General features: G+C 40.6%; 2 protein-coding genes across 2 annotated transcripts; both read left to right on the top strand.

Moving 5' to 3' along the window:
- Positions 1–1,112: 1,112 nt before the first annotated feature.
- Positions 1,113–6,035, top strand: LOC115579480 (glutathione S-transferase A). Its single transcript, XM_030413028.1, has 6 exons — positions 1,113–1,392; positions 1,501–1,566; positions 1,752–1,857; positions 2,518–2,636; positions 5,516–5,601; positions 5,715–6,035. The coding sequence occupies exons 1-6, from the start codon at positions 1,123–1,125 to the stop codon at positions 5,845–5,847; spliced, it is 780 nt and encodes a 259-aa protein (XP_030268888.1). The 5' UTR covers positions 1,113–1,122; the 3' UTR covers positions 5,848–6,035.
- A 1,120-nt stretch (positions 6,036–7,155) lies between these two features.
- LOC115576997 (plasma kallikrein-like) lies at positions 7,156–13,983 on the top strand. Its single transcript, XM_030409744.1, has 10 exons — positions 7,156–7,392; positions 8,042–8,114; positions 8,200–8,386; positions 8,671–8,780; positions 8,876–9,038; positions 10,264–10,389; positions 10,473–10,595; positions 11,383–11,489; positions 12,563–12,722; positions 12,921–13,983. The coding sequence occupies exons 2-10, from the start codon at positions 8,054–8,056 to the stop codon at positions 13,039–13,041; spliced, it is 1,158 nt and encodes a 385-aa protein (XP_030265604.1). The 5' UTR covers positions 7,156–7,392; positions 8,042–8,053; the 3' UTR covers positions 13,042–13,983.
- Positions 13,984–14,122: the final 139 nt, after the last annotated feature.

Here is a 14,122-nt window from a genome sequence, read left to right as displayed (position 1 = left end):
GCCTTCAATGTCACTCTTGAGCGTAGGTATACATTACATAGGTGGTGTCTATTACTTTCAGTGGAGATTTGATTGTTTCATTTGAGTGACTGTGCCAGCACTCTGTGTGTGCAGGGGTGAGTGAGAAGTGCTGAGTCACTGTGAGTCTTCAACAGCCACTATTAGGGCGCTGTGAACGTGCAACAGGAAATCGTTGAATCACTGAGAAGAGTTTAACATAACACAATTAACTTAGATAATATTCACATAGGTTTGCATGGATACAGATTATATAAGTAATGTTTGTTGGATTGCTGTGCTTATATGAAGGCACATCAATAATTCCCTCAGTGACAAAATCCCCATGAACTCTGTAATGACAACTACTACAAACATAAGGTGCAGTATGTAAGAACAGGCATCCTGTCTAAGGTCACCTAAAGAAATCTAAATGGCAAAGTGCTGCTAGCTGTTAGCCAATTAGCTCGGTTACTCACTCAGCTAGTGGTCCAGACTGGGAGCTTGGAGTGGTATGACAAGACAGGTAAAACTGAAGCTAGCTGGTTAGCATGCTATCTTCAGTAGACACATCTGCAACACAACATGCAGACGTCTTTGACGTAACAAAAACTGCTATTTCTTTGCATTCTGCTGATATTCATTGTGTAATGTTTTAAACAACAATTTGTACAAATTTGACATTTAAGTCACTGAGGGATCACGTTTGTTTTATCATTTATATTCACCATGAAACTAATATAGCTCTAACTTGTTGTTACCTGTTACTATGAGTAACCATCAGTGCACAAAATTGCATCATTAATGTGTTGGACTCATGATATGTGCGTCTGAGATCAAAGAGTAATAATGGAAAGCAAGAGAAGTCACTCCTCCACATTTGACTCTGCTAATGCCTGTTGATTTCAACAGCTAGATGTGTAATAATGCAGAAATAATACATTTTTAGACTTTTAATGTGAAGTAGTGTCTCCCTGAGTTAACAGACATGGAAGAAGAGGGGTGGCCATGCGAGGACAGGGTGTGAGCCATCTCAGCCGTCTAGAGTTACAGATCCTGGGTGATAACACAAAAATGGGATGGGGCTTACTTGCACCAATCAGGTCATGAACAGTCAGTCGGAGCATGTTATATAACAGGCCTCTGCCACATTCCAGCTTCACTCCACACTTCTTCCACCACTCACAATTTCAGCCACCGTCAGGTTTAACACTTCCCTCTGAAACCATGGCCAAAGACATGACTCTGCTGTGGGGCTCCGGCTCTCCTCCCTGCTGGAGGGTGATGATTGCTCTGGAGGAGAAGAATCTGAAGGGCTACAACCAAAAACTGCTTGCTTTTGAGAAAATGGAGCACAAGTCCGAGGAAGTCATGAAGATGAACCCCAGGGGACAGGTTAGTTAACTGTTACTTGTAAATGTTATTACACAATTTTTTATTAGTTTTAGTGACAAAAATAATAGACAAACGTAAACTTTTCATTCCACTCTTTCTTTGTTAAAGCTTCCTGCCTTCAAACATGGAGACAAGGTCCTGAATGAGTCCTACGCTGCCTGCCTGTACCTAGAGGTAAGAGCTTTGCCGTTCATAATATTTGATGCTGCCACCAATGAGTTAATAATTAGAGGGCTCCTTGTGATCTGTGTTGAACAATGCCTCCTAGACAAACATACACCCTACACCGCTGAGGAAAAGAAACCGGAGCTCCATGCAGCTGTTCACAATGGTTTCTCTTTTCATGTCTCTAACAACAGAACCAGTTCAAGTCCCAGGGAAACAAGCTGATCCCTGACTGCCCCGCTGAACTGGCAATGATGTACCAGCGCATGTTTGAGGGTCTCACACTCCAACAGAAAATGGGTATGTTAACCCTGACGCTGTTTTTGTAAAACAATACACACACATTGACCCCATAAGTCATGCATAATGATGTATTTGCAACACCTGAAGAACTTAGATGTTGTTGTTAAGTTGTATCTAATGGCTTCATGACTTCTGCCTTCAGGGACTTTGAGCTACATTGCTCTTAGCAACTGCCCCCTTCTCAAGAGACCCGAGTTGTTCAAAACAACTCCCATGCACTAATGAGCTGCCATATATTATTGAGCCATGGCACCCTGCATCAGGTCTATGTGGTGCATCCCTTAAAACAGGGAGTGATGTTGTAAGGTCAAATGTTAATCCCACAAAAGGATCACATGCTCAGGCCAGCTTGCACGCAAAGCTCAAGTCATGAGACGGCTCACTTCATTGTTTGAGGAGGGGTGCAAAAAGAAGAGAGCTGCTTTTCCAATAATTACCATCAATATGTGCAGAAATGGAATACGAGACGTTAAGTGACTAGAGTATTTCTGAATGGGCTGCTTCAAACTTCATTATGACCCACTTCTTCTGTCTTCACTGATGTTGCACAATTCCCTGACTGACTCCACCCTGTGCTGCAGGAGACACAGAGCCGATTGGCCCACAAATGTGGGAGTGGCTGTTTCATGACTGACAATCTGTTTCAACATTTTTCAGCGGATGTCATCTACTACAACTGGAAAGTCCCAGAGGGAGAGAGACACGACTCTGCTGTGAAGAGGAACAGAGAGACTCTGACTGCTGAGATCAAGATGTGGGAGGGTTACCTGCAGAAGGTAAGACTGAGGATGATCAAATACTGTATCCTCAAGACCAGTGGCGTGCACAGACATTTTGTGGGGCAGGTGCTCAGTGAAAAATAAGGGCACGTTATGCTTCATGTAGAACTGACGGCTGCCTTATTATAGCAGTGTGAGATTTAAAAAATTAATAAACATTACAGGCACATATTGATGATGATAATAATAGTAATAATAATAATAATAATAATAATAATAATAATAATAATAGTTTCAGTAATAGCCTATTTTTTAAGGTTGAATATAGCCTATTAAGGTAAATACAAGATTACTGCAAGTCTTGTAACATAGAAATAACTTGTTGGTGCAAAATAATATAATTAGCTAAAATAGCTTAATGCCTAATTTAGTACAGCCAAACCACTTTGTATAGTTAAAAAAAATGTGGACAGCTTTTAAGATATTTCAGTAAAATTAGAGGAACAGTTCAACTTTAAAATCTGAGCTTTAAAATGCCCTAAACAGTGAACATGACTCTTGACTCTGACCTTTCATCTTCATCTTCCTCTTCCTTGTTGCTGCTGGTGGATGCTTTTATCCAGGAGAGCAGAGAGCTGCTCCCCTGGGCTGCCTGCTGTAGCTCCCTTTCTTTTTCCTTTCTTATCCTCTCCTTTCTAGGCATTATGCTGCAATTGGTAAATAAAAAGAGACCAACAATATGAATAAGACTGTTTGGTTATATTTCAACAAGGCACAGGGCTACTTTCTCTGCAGGCAATTGGGAATTGCCTGTTTGTCATTTAGCAAATAAATTACTGCGGGTGTTAATTATATAGCCTAATGTAAACCTACAAAATAGCCTACTAAATATTCATCTTAAGTACGTATACTGATAGATTCACATGCTGTAGGATACCAATGACAAACTCTACCGGTGGTCATCATCACGTCATATCTATTATTGATTTTGGGTAGCGTCTAGCTTGTTAAGCAGGTAAGCAGTCGGCTAATTTATGCCCAGCTGTGTTGAGACAGGCTACTTCACAACAGAGACAAATAAATGCAAGTTATAGCTTGGCAACTGAGGCTTAGGGGGCAAACAACACACTCGACTCGATTCATTTATGTGTTACCTGGCTGGTGGGCAGGGGAGGAGGTGTGTTTGGGCTGCAGCTGTGCACTGTCTGCTGCTACAACGCGCCTCTGTTTGTGTCCGCTCTGCGCGTTCACGTTGACAGAGGTGTGTGCGGGTGGGGTGGGGGGTGGAGGGAATATTAATTGGGGCATTATTATCACACGCTTTTAATCTACGAGCACTTGTAGATGATCATGTCAGCATGGGCCACAAAAAAAAACAACAACAAAAAAACGAACTTTCAAAAGGGCACTTGCTTGGTCCAGAGGGCAAAGGGCAGGTGCTTTAGCACCACCTAGTGTCTACCTGTGCACATCACTGCTCAAGACAATATATGAATTAATAAATGAACAAAAAGACAAGCTACAGAAGTGCAGAGGAAGGTTTTAAACTGAAGTGATCAGGAGTTGTTGAACTAACTTCAGACTTTAGATTTTAGATTTTTATTCATCACACATCGGGGAAATTCACTTGTTACAGTAGCAGTTAGACAGATATACAATAAGTACAAAATACTAAAAAAAGATTTAGATAGGAGAGAAAGATACAAAATAGAAAGGACTTTCTGCTATGTGCATTATCTACAGGAAAAAGAGGCAATGTGCATTGTATACAGGAGGTAAGTGTGCATTGTATACAGAGGTAAATGTGCATTATATACATTTAAATAAAGTGTAAAAGCATTGCCTTGTTGAAGGCTGGATGCATAAATGAATACAGTGCTTGAATTAAACAGACTCAGTGTAAGAATATGAATATGTAATAAAATAAATAAATAAAAATAAACAAGAATAGTATTATTGCACAGGATGGCTGAGGTAGGAGTGTAAGTAGTGCAAGATAAGTGGGTGCTTATGGTGCTACATTAAGGGTTATTGGTGTTCAACAGTATGACAGCAGTTGGAATGAATGACCTGCAGTAGTGTTCCTTTTTACACCATGGGTGAGGCAGTTCGTTGCTGAAGGAGCTGCTTAAGGCCCCACAGCTTCATGTATGGGGTGAGAGGTGTTGTCAATAATTGAAGTCAGCTTGGCTACCATCCTCCTCTCACCCACCTCCTCAACGGAGTCCAGAGGGCAGTCCAAGACTGAGCCAGCCCTTTTGACCAGCTTATTGAGTCTCTTCCTGTCCCTCTCTGAGCTTCCAACACTTCCAACAACTTAACAGTGCAATTCCAAGTCTAAAACTTTAACAACATGATATTTTTGGATTATAAACTTGTTTACAGTCTTTCTGAGGATTTGATGAGGAGATTGATACCACTTGCATATACAGGAAATATGAAGCCACCACCTTTGGCCAATTAACTATGCAGAGCCAGACCAGCTGTTTCGTGACTTCTTGTTAAGCTAAGCTAACTTGCTATAACCTACACAAGTGGTATCAATCTTCACATCAAGCTATCTGCAGGAAAACAGTATTTCCCAAAATGTTTAATTATTCCTGCTGCAATATGTAAGAATTGGCCACCTGTTAAATTCATATTAAATTATAGTTAAATTATTTTGATTGGTAATGTGTTGTGTATTTATTTTACAAAAACAAAACAAAACAATGGCTTTTTTTCAATGTCTTCCATGTCATGTGACCCACTGCCAAATTGTGTCACTACACAGTTCACACAAGAAACACCTCTTTTTGTTGGATTTTACTGCTTCAAGCATCCATAACAGCTAAAGTTTTTAATAGAGAAAGAAATGCGTGCAGCTGACATGAGAATCCTGTCAAATCTGCCAACCAGTACATGCATGTGGTCATATCTTTTTCCCCGTCTTCTAGACTTCCGGTGGTTTCCTGGCTGGAAAGACCTTTTCACTGGCTGATGTGTGCGTTTATCCAGGCATCTGTTATGTCTTCCATTTTGGGTATGTGGATTAAATGATTTAAAGCTTGGTGAGAAAACAAATGTTGGGGCATGGGGGCAAACATTCGCAATGCATGAACTTGGGTACATTATTAACTTTTCTCCATCCTGTAGGTTATGCGAGGAGCGTTACCCTAAACTGGCAGCCTACTATAACCGTCTGAAGGACAGACCCAGCATCAAAGCCAGCTGGCCCCCAACCTGGCTGGAGAACCCACAGAGTCAAGATATGCTGAAAGACATCTGAGATGCTGACACACTGGAACAGTTCCTGTTGTAAAATATGTAACCACTCCTTGTATTGCACTACTGCAGCATTTAAAGAAATGTGCATTTGCTTTTACTGTTGTTATTGATTTCCTAACACAATTTGGTTTAGAGTGAAACTGCAGATCGTGCTGTAACCAAAAGCAATAAAAACTGACTTGCAGCTAAGTTGTGTTCTGTATTCAATGAATTAAAGAATCCACTGAGCCTTCTTTAAGCTAATTTCTGACTGAAATCTGTTGAACAGAGGTGAATGCAACAGGGAGCACTGGTATTGGCTGTTTCTACCCCAATCATGGTCTTTCATAGAAAGTTTTAATGTTATTCCATTCCACCTTAATTCTCCTTCATGTTACATCACATTCCGAGATCGACACTTATCGACTGGCAGGACTGGCAGGCAATTTTGATGCTAACATAGTACTTGCCCCTAGCACTCAATTGAAAATGATTTAGACTCTCATGAAAATACGGTCAATCTGTCAAAGTGGCATTTTCGTCAGAATTATGTTTTTAAACTGACGTTTGACTTGGATACATTCACAAAAAGACCATAGGTTTTTTTGGCAAGAGATTCACTTTAATTCAAACTCCACATAAATGAAATAAAACTTACCACAGCCAGCCAACAGTCTTGGTTTGTTTTTCCACAGTCAAATCTGATACAAAGTAAGATGTAAAAAAATATTCCAAATTCCGACTCACTCTCACTTCTTGGCAGCTAAGTACCCTGCCGTCCTGGTCATAGCCATAGTCCTGCTTGGAGCCGCTGTAAATCACCTCCATACTATACCCCTAGCATCTGTCTGCCTGATGTTACTGCCATGTCCACTTGGAGATGGCTGAGCCCTGTTGACCCCTGTGACTCTCTCAGTCATGCTGCGGTGTGGACAGACCTTCATCAGCTAATGAGGCTACTCAGCTCCACAGCTAACTGAGCTACTTACCAAAGGCTACAGCCAAGACAGCTACAGGAAAGAATCCATAGTGAGCTGCACTAAGCGCTCATGCTGCCCCCTAGAGCTTTGGAGCTGCATTTAAAATGTCACCATTTCTCACAAATTACACTTTTATGACATATGTATCTGTCACAGTGCTACTTTGGCAGCCTGATTGTTTCTTGTTTTCTGTGTTCTGCCTTTCCCCTTCCTTTCTCCCTCACCTGCTCCTTCCCTGTGTGTGTGTGTCTGTGGGTGTGGCAGCAGTAGCAGCAGCAGCAGAGTGGCATACCTGAGTCAGATCATCGCATCACCCACCGGCTTTATCTACCTGGTCTCTCCACCACTTTGATTTTTATGTTACCATATGGTGACCACACAGTGCGGCTCTCCAGTGTTTTTTGACACAAAGAGTATTTTGTGTTTCTGCTTTTGCATCTTTGTCGGCTCATCTGCAGAAACCTCCAGCACGGTTGTACTCTGCTTCCTCCCTGCCTGCTTTCTTGAGGTCCTCCCACGCCCTGCCTTACCTGCCTACCTGCCTTCAAACCAGGCCTTTTCCTCCACTTTACCCATGATAATAAACAGTAAGTGGTCGATATGAGTTTGCTAAATTATACAAAACTTGAACAGTATTAGTAATAGCAACAGTATGAACACTTTACTTGAAGTTGCCAAGATATATACGGCAAGAAAACAGGAATGAACGTTTAAGCACAGTATGCAGTGCAGATGTACAAGTAGTGCAGCAGTATAATCATCACGTGTTTTTCTGGGGGATTGGAAATGGAACCCGGTAGAAGTAAATGTAAGGTAAGAGTCACACCAAAGGTCAACACAGGTAAACGACACAGTTCCAAGAACGTGCGCAGCAACATCCAAATATTGATTTTAATCTGGACTCTGGAACTGACAATAGACCTGATAGTTCAGAGTTTGTGTTGCACTTTTAAAATGGATTTGTGATGTACCTTTAGTTCAATGTATGAAAGTCAATATTTGGTTTGATGTATGATGAGCATGTGGCCAGTCAACCATGACGTATGCTTAAACTAACAAAAATCAACAGAATATGATCTAGACTGTAAGTTTGTTTTCCTTGTGTGTTGCAGTTTAAAGTGACTTGGTGGGTGGGGGTTGTTGCGAGCCAATCATGCATGTGAAAAAGAGCTGTGCAAGAAGATTGAACATATTTAGGATTATGGAACCACTTCTTCTGCTTCACTTGTGCTCCAGGAATCTGAGAAGATGGGGATAAGTTTGAATTTGTTGGGTCTGCTCTCCATCTGCAGCCTCTCCCTCAGTCAAGGTAAGACACACTCTATAGACCACAACAACAGGACTTTTAATGAAAGTAGAATGTATTCACTACATGTGTTTTTGTATTTGTATAGGTAAAGGTGTTTACATTTCCAGTTTTTCACATTGTAAAACACAGCATGAGGTGGATGTGGATTTTCCGGGAACGGACATAACATCTGTCTACTCTCCTGATGCTGATCACTGTCAGCAGCTTTGTACCCAGCATCCGCCGTGTCTGTTCTTTACCTTCATCCGGGATGGTTGGACCAGAGATAACAGGTATAGAATGGGGAAATAATAATAATTACACATAAGTTATATGTACTGTTTATTTTCATAGAAAACAAGATATTTAAATGAATAGTTTTCGTATCCAGAGCGACCAGAAATCAGGAAGTGCTAGATGCAAAACATTTTTTTAAATCGAAGCAAACAGTATACGCTTTTTTTTTTTTTTTTTTACAACTGTACATTATTATGTATTTTTTTTTAAAGACAACTAAAGTTAAACTCCTCCCAAAAAACAATCAAACAAAATCAATAATGATTACCCCACTCTGCAGGCACTTTTACTGCTACCTCAAGTCCACCACCACTGGAGAGCCCAGAGTTCGGACTCCACTGCTGGGTGTCACCTCTGGATATTCTCTCAAGCCCTGCAGCCCTGACCTAAGTAAGCGTTTGACCATTTTAAACCACCATGATGACCAATAGTTAATGAGTCATGCATGGTCATGCTCTGCTTTACTCTCTATGCCTGTCTCCCAGAGCCTTGTCTGTCTCAGGTGTATCAGAATGTGAACCTCCTTGGTGTAGGCTTCCGGACACTTTTCACAGCAGACTGTGAGGAGTGTCAGAGAGCCTGCACACAGGACTCTGGCTGCCAGTTCTTTACTTTTGCAAATGAGAACACTGAAATGGAGAGCATCAGGTAACACTGGTGTATTTATTTGTTCCAGATAATAGTAACTGTTCCTCTAAGTTGTTGTGTACACATGGAAATCAAAACGAGTAATCTAACGATCATGGTTTCAGAACAATCACCAGTCGAAACAAAGTATTCCTATGGCACAGCTTGGGGGGGGGGGGGGGGGGGACTTACTCTGAGTAATGGAAAAAGGTCTCGTGGTCTGATGAGTCCACATTTATGATAAGATGTTCCTGAATTGATCCTCCTTGGGAGAAATTCACAGGTAACACAGCAGTACAGAGGGAAAATAAGTAGCAAATATTAAAATAACAATTAAATACAAATATAATAAAACATTTTAGAATAAAAATATTGTCCTTATGTGTATGTGATGTGTGCTGTATGTATGTATGTAAAGATAGATGCGACTGTGCAAATGTACAATGTGCAGGTATCTGATATATTAAATTAGATAACAACAATGTAAAAAAAATGTGCAGAGTTCCCATGATAATAAATAACTGCAAAACAAAAAAAAATCAGTCTATAAGTGACAATGAAGTGTATCAGTGGAGAAAGGAGGTGTTGGGAGCTGTGGTGTTGTGTAGTCCGATCGCTGATGGTATGAAAGATCCCTCTCACCCTCCTAAGCCTCTGCTCAGCGTAGAAGGTGAGAGGGATTGTCTTACAGCTTTCCTCTCATCCTCTTCTGTCACCTCCTCCACACTGTGCCTAGTGCTGGAGTTAGAAACAATAGATAGAAAGTTTAAAATAGGAAAGGGAGGTCGGAAGCAGCTGTGTCAGGCTGCAGTTGTTTACCTGAATATGCTGAATGACCAGGTTTTTTCATCAATGGATTTTTTTTCTTCCCCGATGGTTCGAGCATATTCCACGACAATGCAGCGATTCGTCGGGTTCAAATTGTGAAGAGTGGTTCAGGGAGCACGGGACATCATTTTCACACCTGGATTGACCACCACAGATACCAGACCTTAACTCCATTGAGAGTCTTCCAGATGTGCTGGAGAAGATTTTACGTAGCATCCAGACTTTCCTATTCCCAAAAATGTATGCAAGTCTGTCCAGATATAAACTGAGTGACACTGCATAAGATTATCAAAAAATAATTTTTGGCCGGGCAGTGTATATAACAGAAAAGAAATTATCACAATGTCAGCATTTTATCATGCTGCTCTAGCACAGGCCCTACAGATCCATACTTGTGATGTTTCTTGTTATATTTTAGGTTCAAGTGCCACCTCAAATTCAGCTGGACGATACCAAGGCCTTCTGTTAGAGCATTGCTGAATGTGGTATCTGGATTCTCTCTCAAGATACAAATGGGTCAACAATCGGACACAGGTAAAAAAAAGTCATAACATTAGGAAAAACACCCCGCAGGTCGCTGTGCATCCTTTCTTATTGTATTATCTATGTTTCACACAGTGTGTCGAGCAAGCTGTTCCCACGCACTGACATCCCAGGAGGCGACATCATGATGCTGCCTGATGCCTCTCCTCAACACTGTCAGGCTTTGTGTTCCGCTCATCCACTGTGCACCTTCTTCTCATTTGTCAGGTAGCGTGTCTGTGAAATTACAAATGTATATAGCTTTTTTACTCTCTCTCACAAATGGGCAAAGTTAAAATACAAGTTAACAAAATAAATTACAACTTGTAATAGGAAGATGAGTTATATTAACATATTTGTTGTTGTAAAGGGACAGTTCCTCAAAGTGCATCACCCTAGAGCTAGCAAATGTTACTGCCATTAATGTTTACAGCCTACGCTGTCACTGGCGAGAGCCTCTTGTTAATGAGAAGATGCACACTTCCTTCTAGCAGTTGGGGTTGGGCAGTTGGGTAGAAAGAAAATAGTTCCTACATGAAACTTCTTGCAACAGAGGTTTTCTGGAGGAACCAGGTCATGACTTCCAGAAAGAGACATTGCTGTTGAGTTTTTCAAATGTATTTATAGTGCCATCTAGTTTCACTACAGTTGAGGAAAGGCAGACATCTCTACAAAACAAGAAAACAGTTGAAATGTCCAGACAAGCAGTTTTCGACACAAGTCCCAATACTGACTGCTACTCTGTATTTAGAAGCTAAAAGAGACATAATCACCTGAGCCGATACTGAAGTACAGTTTCACCAATTCATCCACACAAGGCAATTTGTTGAGGCAGTCATATGCGCTGTTAGATGTAGTCTCAAAAGGTCGACTTTAATCTAAAAATGTCAAGTTTCTTAAAAAAAATAAAAAAATCCTCATTTATATACACTGTGTCATTCCAAAACAAAATAATTATGTTTATTTAAATATTTTAATATATATCTCCCTTTTTTTCCCCTCCTTTTTTTTACAGTAATGGGTTCAGTTGTCAGCTGAAGAGCGATCCAAATTACCTGGTGATCAGAGATAATGATGGAATCACATCTGGGCTGCCAGCACATTTCTGTCAGCTGGATAACAGTATGTATTATTAATCAATACTAACCAATCGGGACTGTTTTTGGTGTATGGATCAAATTTTTGATCTCGATAACTGAATGTTTTCTAGCTACAGATGTCAGTGCCAGTCCATTGTCACTTATTTTCTGAAAATATTTCAACATCTTCTAGATCCAGGCACGTTATTTGCAGAGACAATGAATTTGGTAATCCCCTAACTTTGGAGTTATTTAGCAGTGAAATTTGCTGCACACATAATTTTTTCCTATTCCCCTCATTCTTAGCTGACTTCTTATTATTCATTCTCAGCAGTCAGAATAGTGTACTTTGATAATCTCTCTACAGAGAAATTCAGTTTATTCACTTATTTCTGTTACATACACAGGCCAAAAATACATGAACACACATGCACAAACAGGATCTATACATGTGTATTTGTGGAGAGGTGTTAGAGTGAGGGGGCCGTCCCATATGAGGTGATGAGAGCAGCCAGGGGTTTGGTGCCTTGCTCAAGGGCGCAGGAGGCAAACTGGCATCTCTCCATGCGCCCGTCCACACTCAGAATAGACTAGTCCAAGCAGACCTTGAACCAGTAATCCTCCAGTCCTCCAAGTTCCTGCAGACTGAGCTAGAATTGGAGTATTGTAGACATTTAAGACAAATAAATAATGATAAGATAAAATGATTTCTGAATAAAAACCATGTGTAAGAAAGTTTCATCCTTGTCTGTATTTACAAAGAGGTAACATTTTTCACATATTTCAGGAAACAAAGAAACTAAACCTTGGTCATTTTCCTCTAACACTGCATGTACAGAAAGTGAAAAACACTCTTTTGTCAGATTTGGGTATTAGTGGCACATTTTTTATGTGTGCATGTGCCCCAGGTGTGCATAAACTACAGGTTCTTTTTAAAACACAAAAATGTGAAATTAGCGGTTATCTTACAGGTGTTGACCGTGAAAGACAAGTAATTATTCGTATCGGCTGAAAGAAATCCATGTCCTGCGACCCTTGTCATCATGTGAGCTAATAGTAAAAAGACTGAAATCATACATGATCTATGGTAGTCTAACTGTTTGTTTCTGCTAACAGACTGGGTAAAGCTGGCTCATGAAGACGTAGACTTCGGTGGTTCTGACATTCGCTATGTGCTGCTGGACGATGCTGACACATGTCAGAGGACCTGTACTGAGGATGCTCTCTGCCAGTTCTACAGCTACGTCACAGCAAAATTCGCTGACCCCGCTTACAGGTAAAGTATATTTAACACACACACACACACACACACACACACACACACACACACACACACACACACACACACACCTTCATGTCTGTTTTTTTTTTTAAATTAAATTGTACAGGATCACCACTAATGTATCACGTCATAATGTGATGACAGGTGTATTCATGCTGCTGAAATAAAGATGCTATTGTTTTTGTGTTCAAGGCGCCACTGCTACCTCAAGCGGTCCATCACCATGCCTGCTCCTCTCCATGTGGCCAGACTGGCCAATGTGGTGTCCGGATTCACCCTGAGGAACTGTGTGTCAGCACCCTCGCATGTTTAACTAACGCAAAAAAACACAACAAATATTCTACTAAAAGTTCAGCAAACTGTCCGCTTGCTTCACACACTCGCTCAAGCACTTGCACCCCCTTCCTTATGCTTCCTAATAGACCTGGTGGTTTAATTCTTTATTATACTGTATGCATTTGGTCTGGTGGTTGTTCCTAACATAAGTCAAATGTAAAGTAAGCTGCAGACGATTCTTTCTGTGACCCCACCAAAAGATGGGCAAAATTCAGAGATTATCATAAAGCTGCTTGTTTCTGTGCATTATTGCATTTAATAGATATGTCTAATAGATACTGGATTAATCTATTCACACACTTGTGTATGTTGATGTCGTGCAGGGCCTTGTGGTGGAAACGGACAGCTACTTAAACTGTATCAGTTTAACAGGACTGGAAAATAGAAGCCGATCACACTTTTGACTATTGATAAATGGAGGAAAAATGTTATTTACGTCTTGTAAAAGCCTCATTTCTACTACATGTGGGAGGCACAGTTTGATTTGATATTATCTATTAATATAACTCTGAACTAACACAAGATGCACATCCTATCTTTCACAAGCCCCTTGTTGCAAATAGAAGAATGATTACATTTGTAAGCTTTAAATTTTATGTTAATGAAAATTTCAAGTACACCAATCAATATTTTCTTTTAATTAATAGTGGATCAAACACCTAGTCTGCAGTTCCTTTCAGCTCTACAGAGATTTTTAGTATCTTTCAACTCACTGTTTTGGATCTCCAGCAGCAACTTTACTGTTTCACTTCATTGTCACCGCTCTTATCCGCTGTTTTGGGTTAAAAACTCAGCACTAAACAACCGACAAAGTCACCAACCTACCTACCATCTGATGGACATTGTTATGACCGGTATACCTCTTCAGTTCACTGTCACAAACTCCTCTTTGTTGCAATAAATTATTTCCTACACATCACATTCCAGTGTTCAGATTCTCAGGCAAATGTTCATGAACAACAGTGAAAGGTGGAGGCCATATTGGCTATTGGAAACAAAGTGCCTTTGCCGTGGAGTCTACAACAGTGTTTGAGTGGGTGGTGCATGTCAAGTGGCAT

This window comes from Sparus aurata, chromosome 3, assembly GCF_900880675.1.
Source record: "Sparus aurata chromosome 3, fSpaAur1.1, whole genome shotgun sequence".
In the NCBI taxonomy this organism is placed as follows: domain Eukaryota; kingdom Metazoa; phylum Chordata; class Actinopteri; order Spariformes; family Sparidae; genus Sparus; species Sparus aurata.
This window is presented reverse-complemented; position numbering and strand designations above follow the sequence as displayed.

Excerpts from the sequence above, each read along its gene's own strand:
- LOC115579480 (XM_030413028.1), top strand. The coding sequence starts at position 1,123 with ATGTTATATAACAGGCCTCTGCCACATTCCAGCTTCACTCCACACTTC. Across the intron at positions 1,858-2,517 it reads CACACTCCAACAGAAAATGG|CGGATGTCATCTACTACAAC; the intron begins GTATGTTAACCC and ends AACATTTTTCAG. Across the intron at positions 5,602-5,714 it reads TGTTATGTCTTCCATTTTGG|GTTATGCGAGGAGCGTTACC; the intron begins GTATGTGGATTA and ends TCCATCCTGTAG.
- LOC115576997 (XM_030409744.1), top strand. The coding sequence starts at position 8,054 with ATGGGGATAAGTTTGAATTTGTTGGGTCTGCTCTCCATCTGCAGCCTC. Across the intron at positions 8,387-8,670 it reads GGTTGGACCAGAGATAACAG|GCACTTTTACTGCTACCTCA; the intron begins GTATAGAATGGG and ends CCCACTCTGCAG. Across the intron at positions 9,039-10,263 it reads ACTGAAATGGAGAGCATCAG|GTTCAAGTGCCACCTCAAAT; the intron begins GTAACACTGGTG and ends GTTATATTTTAG.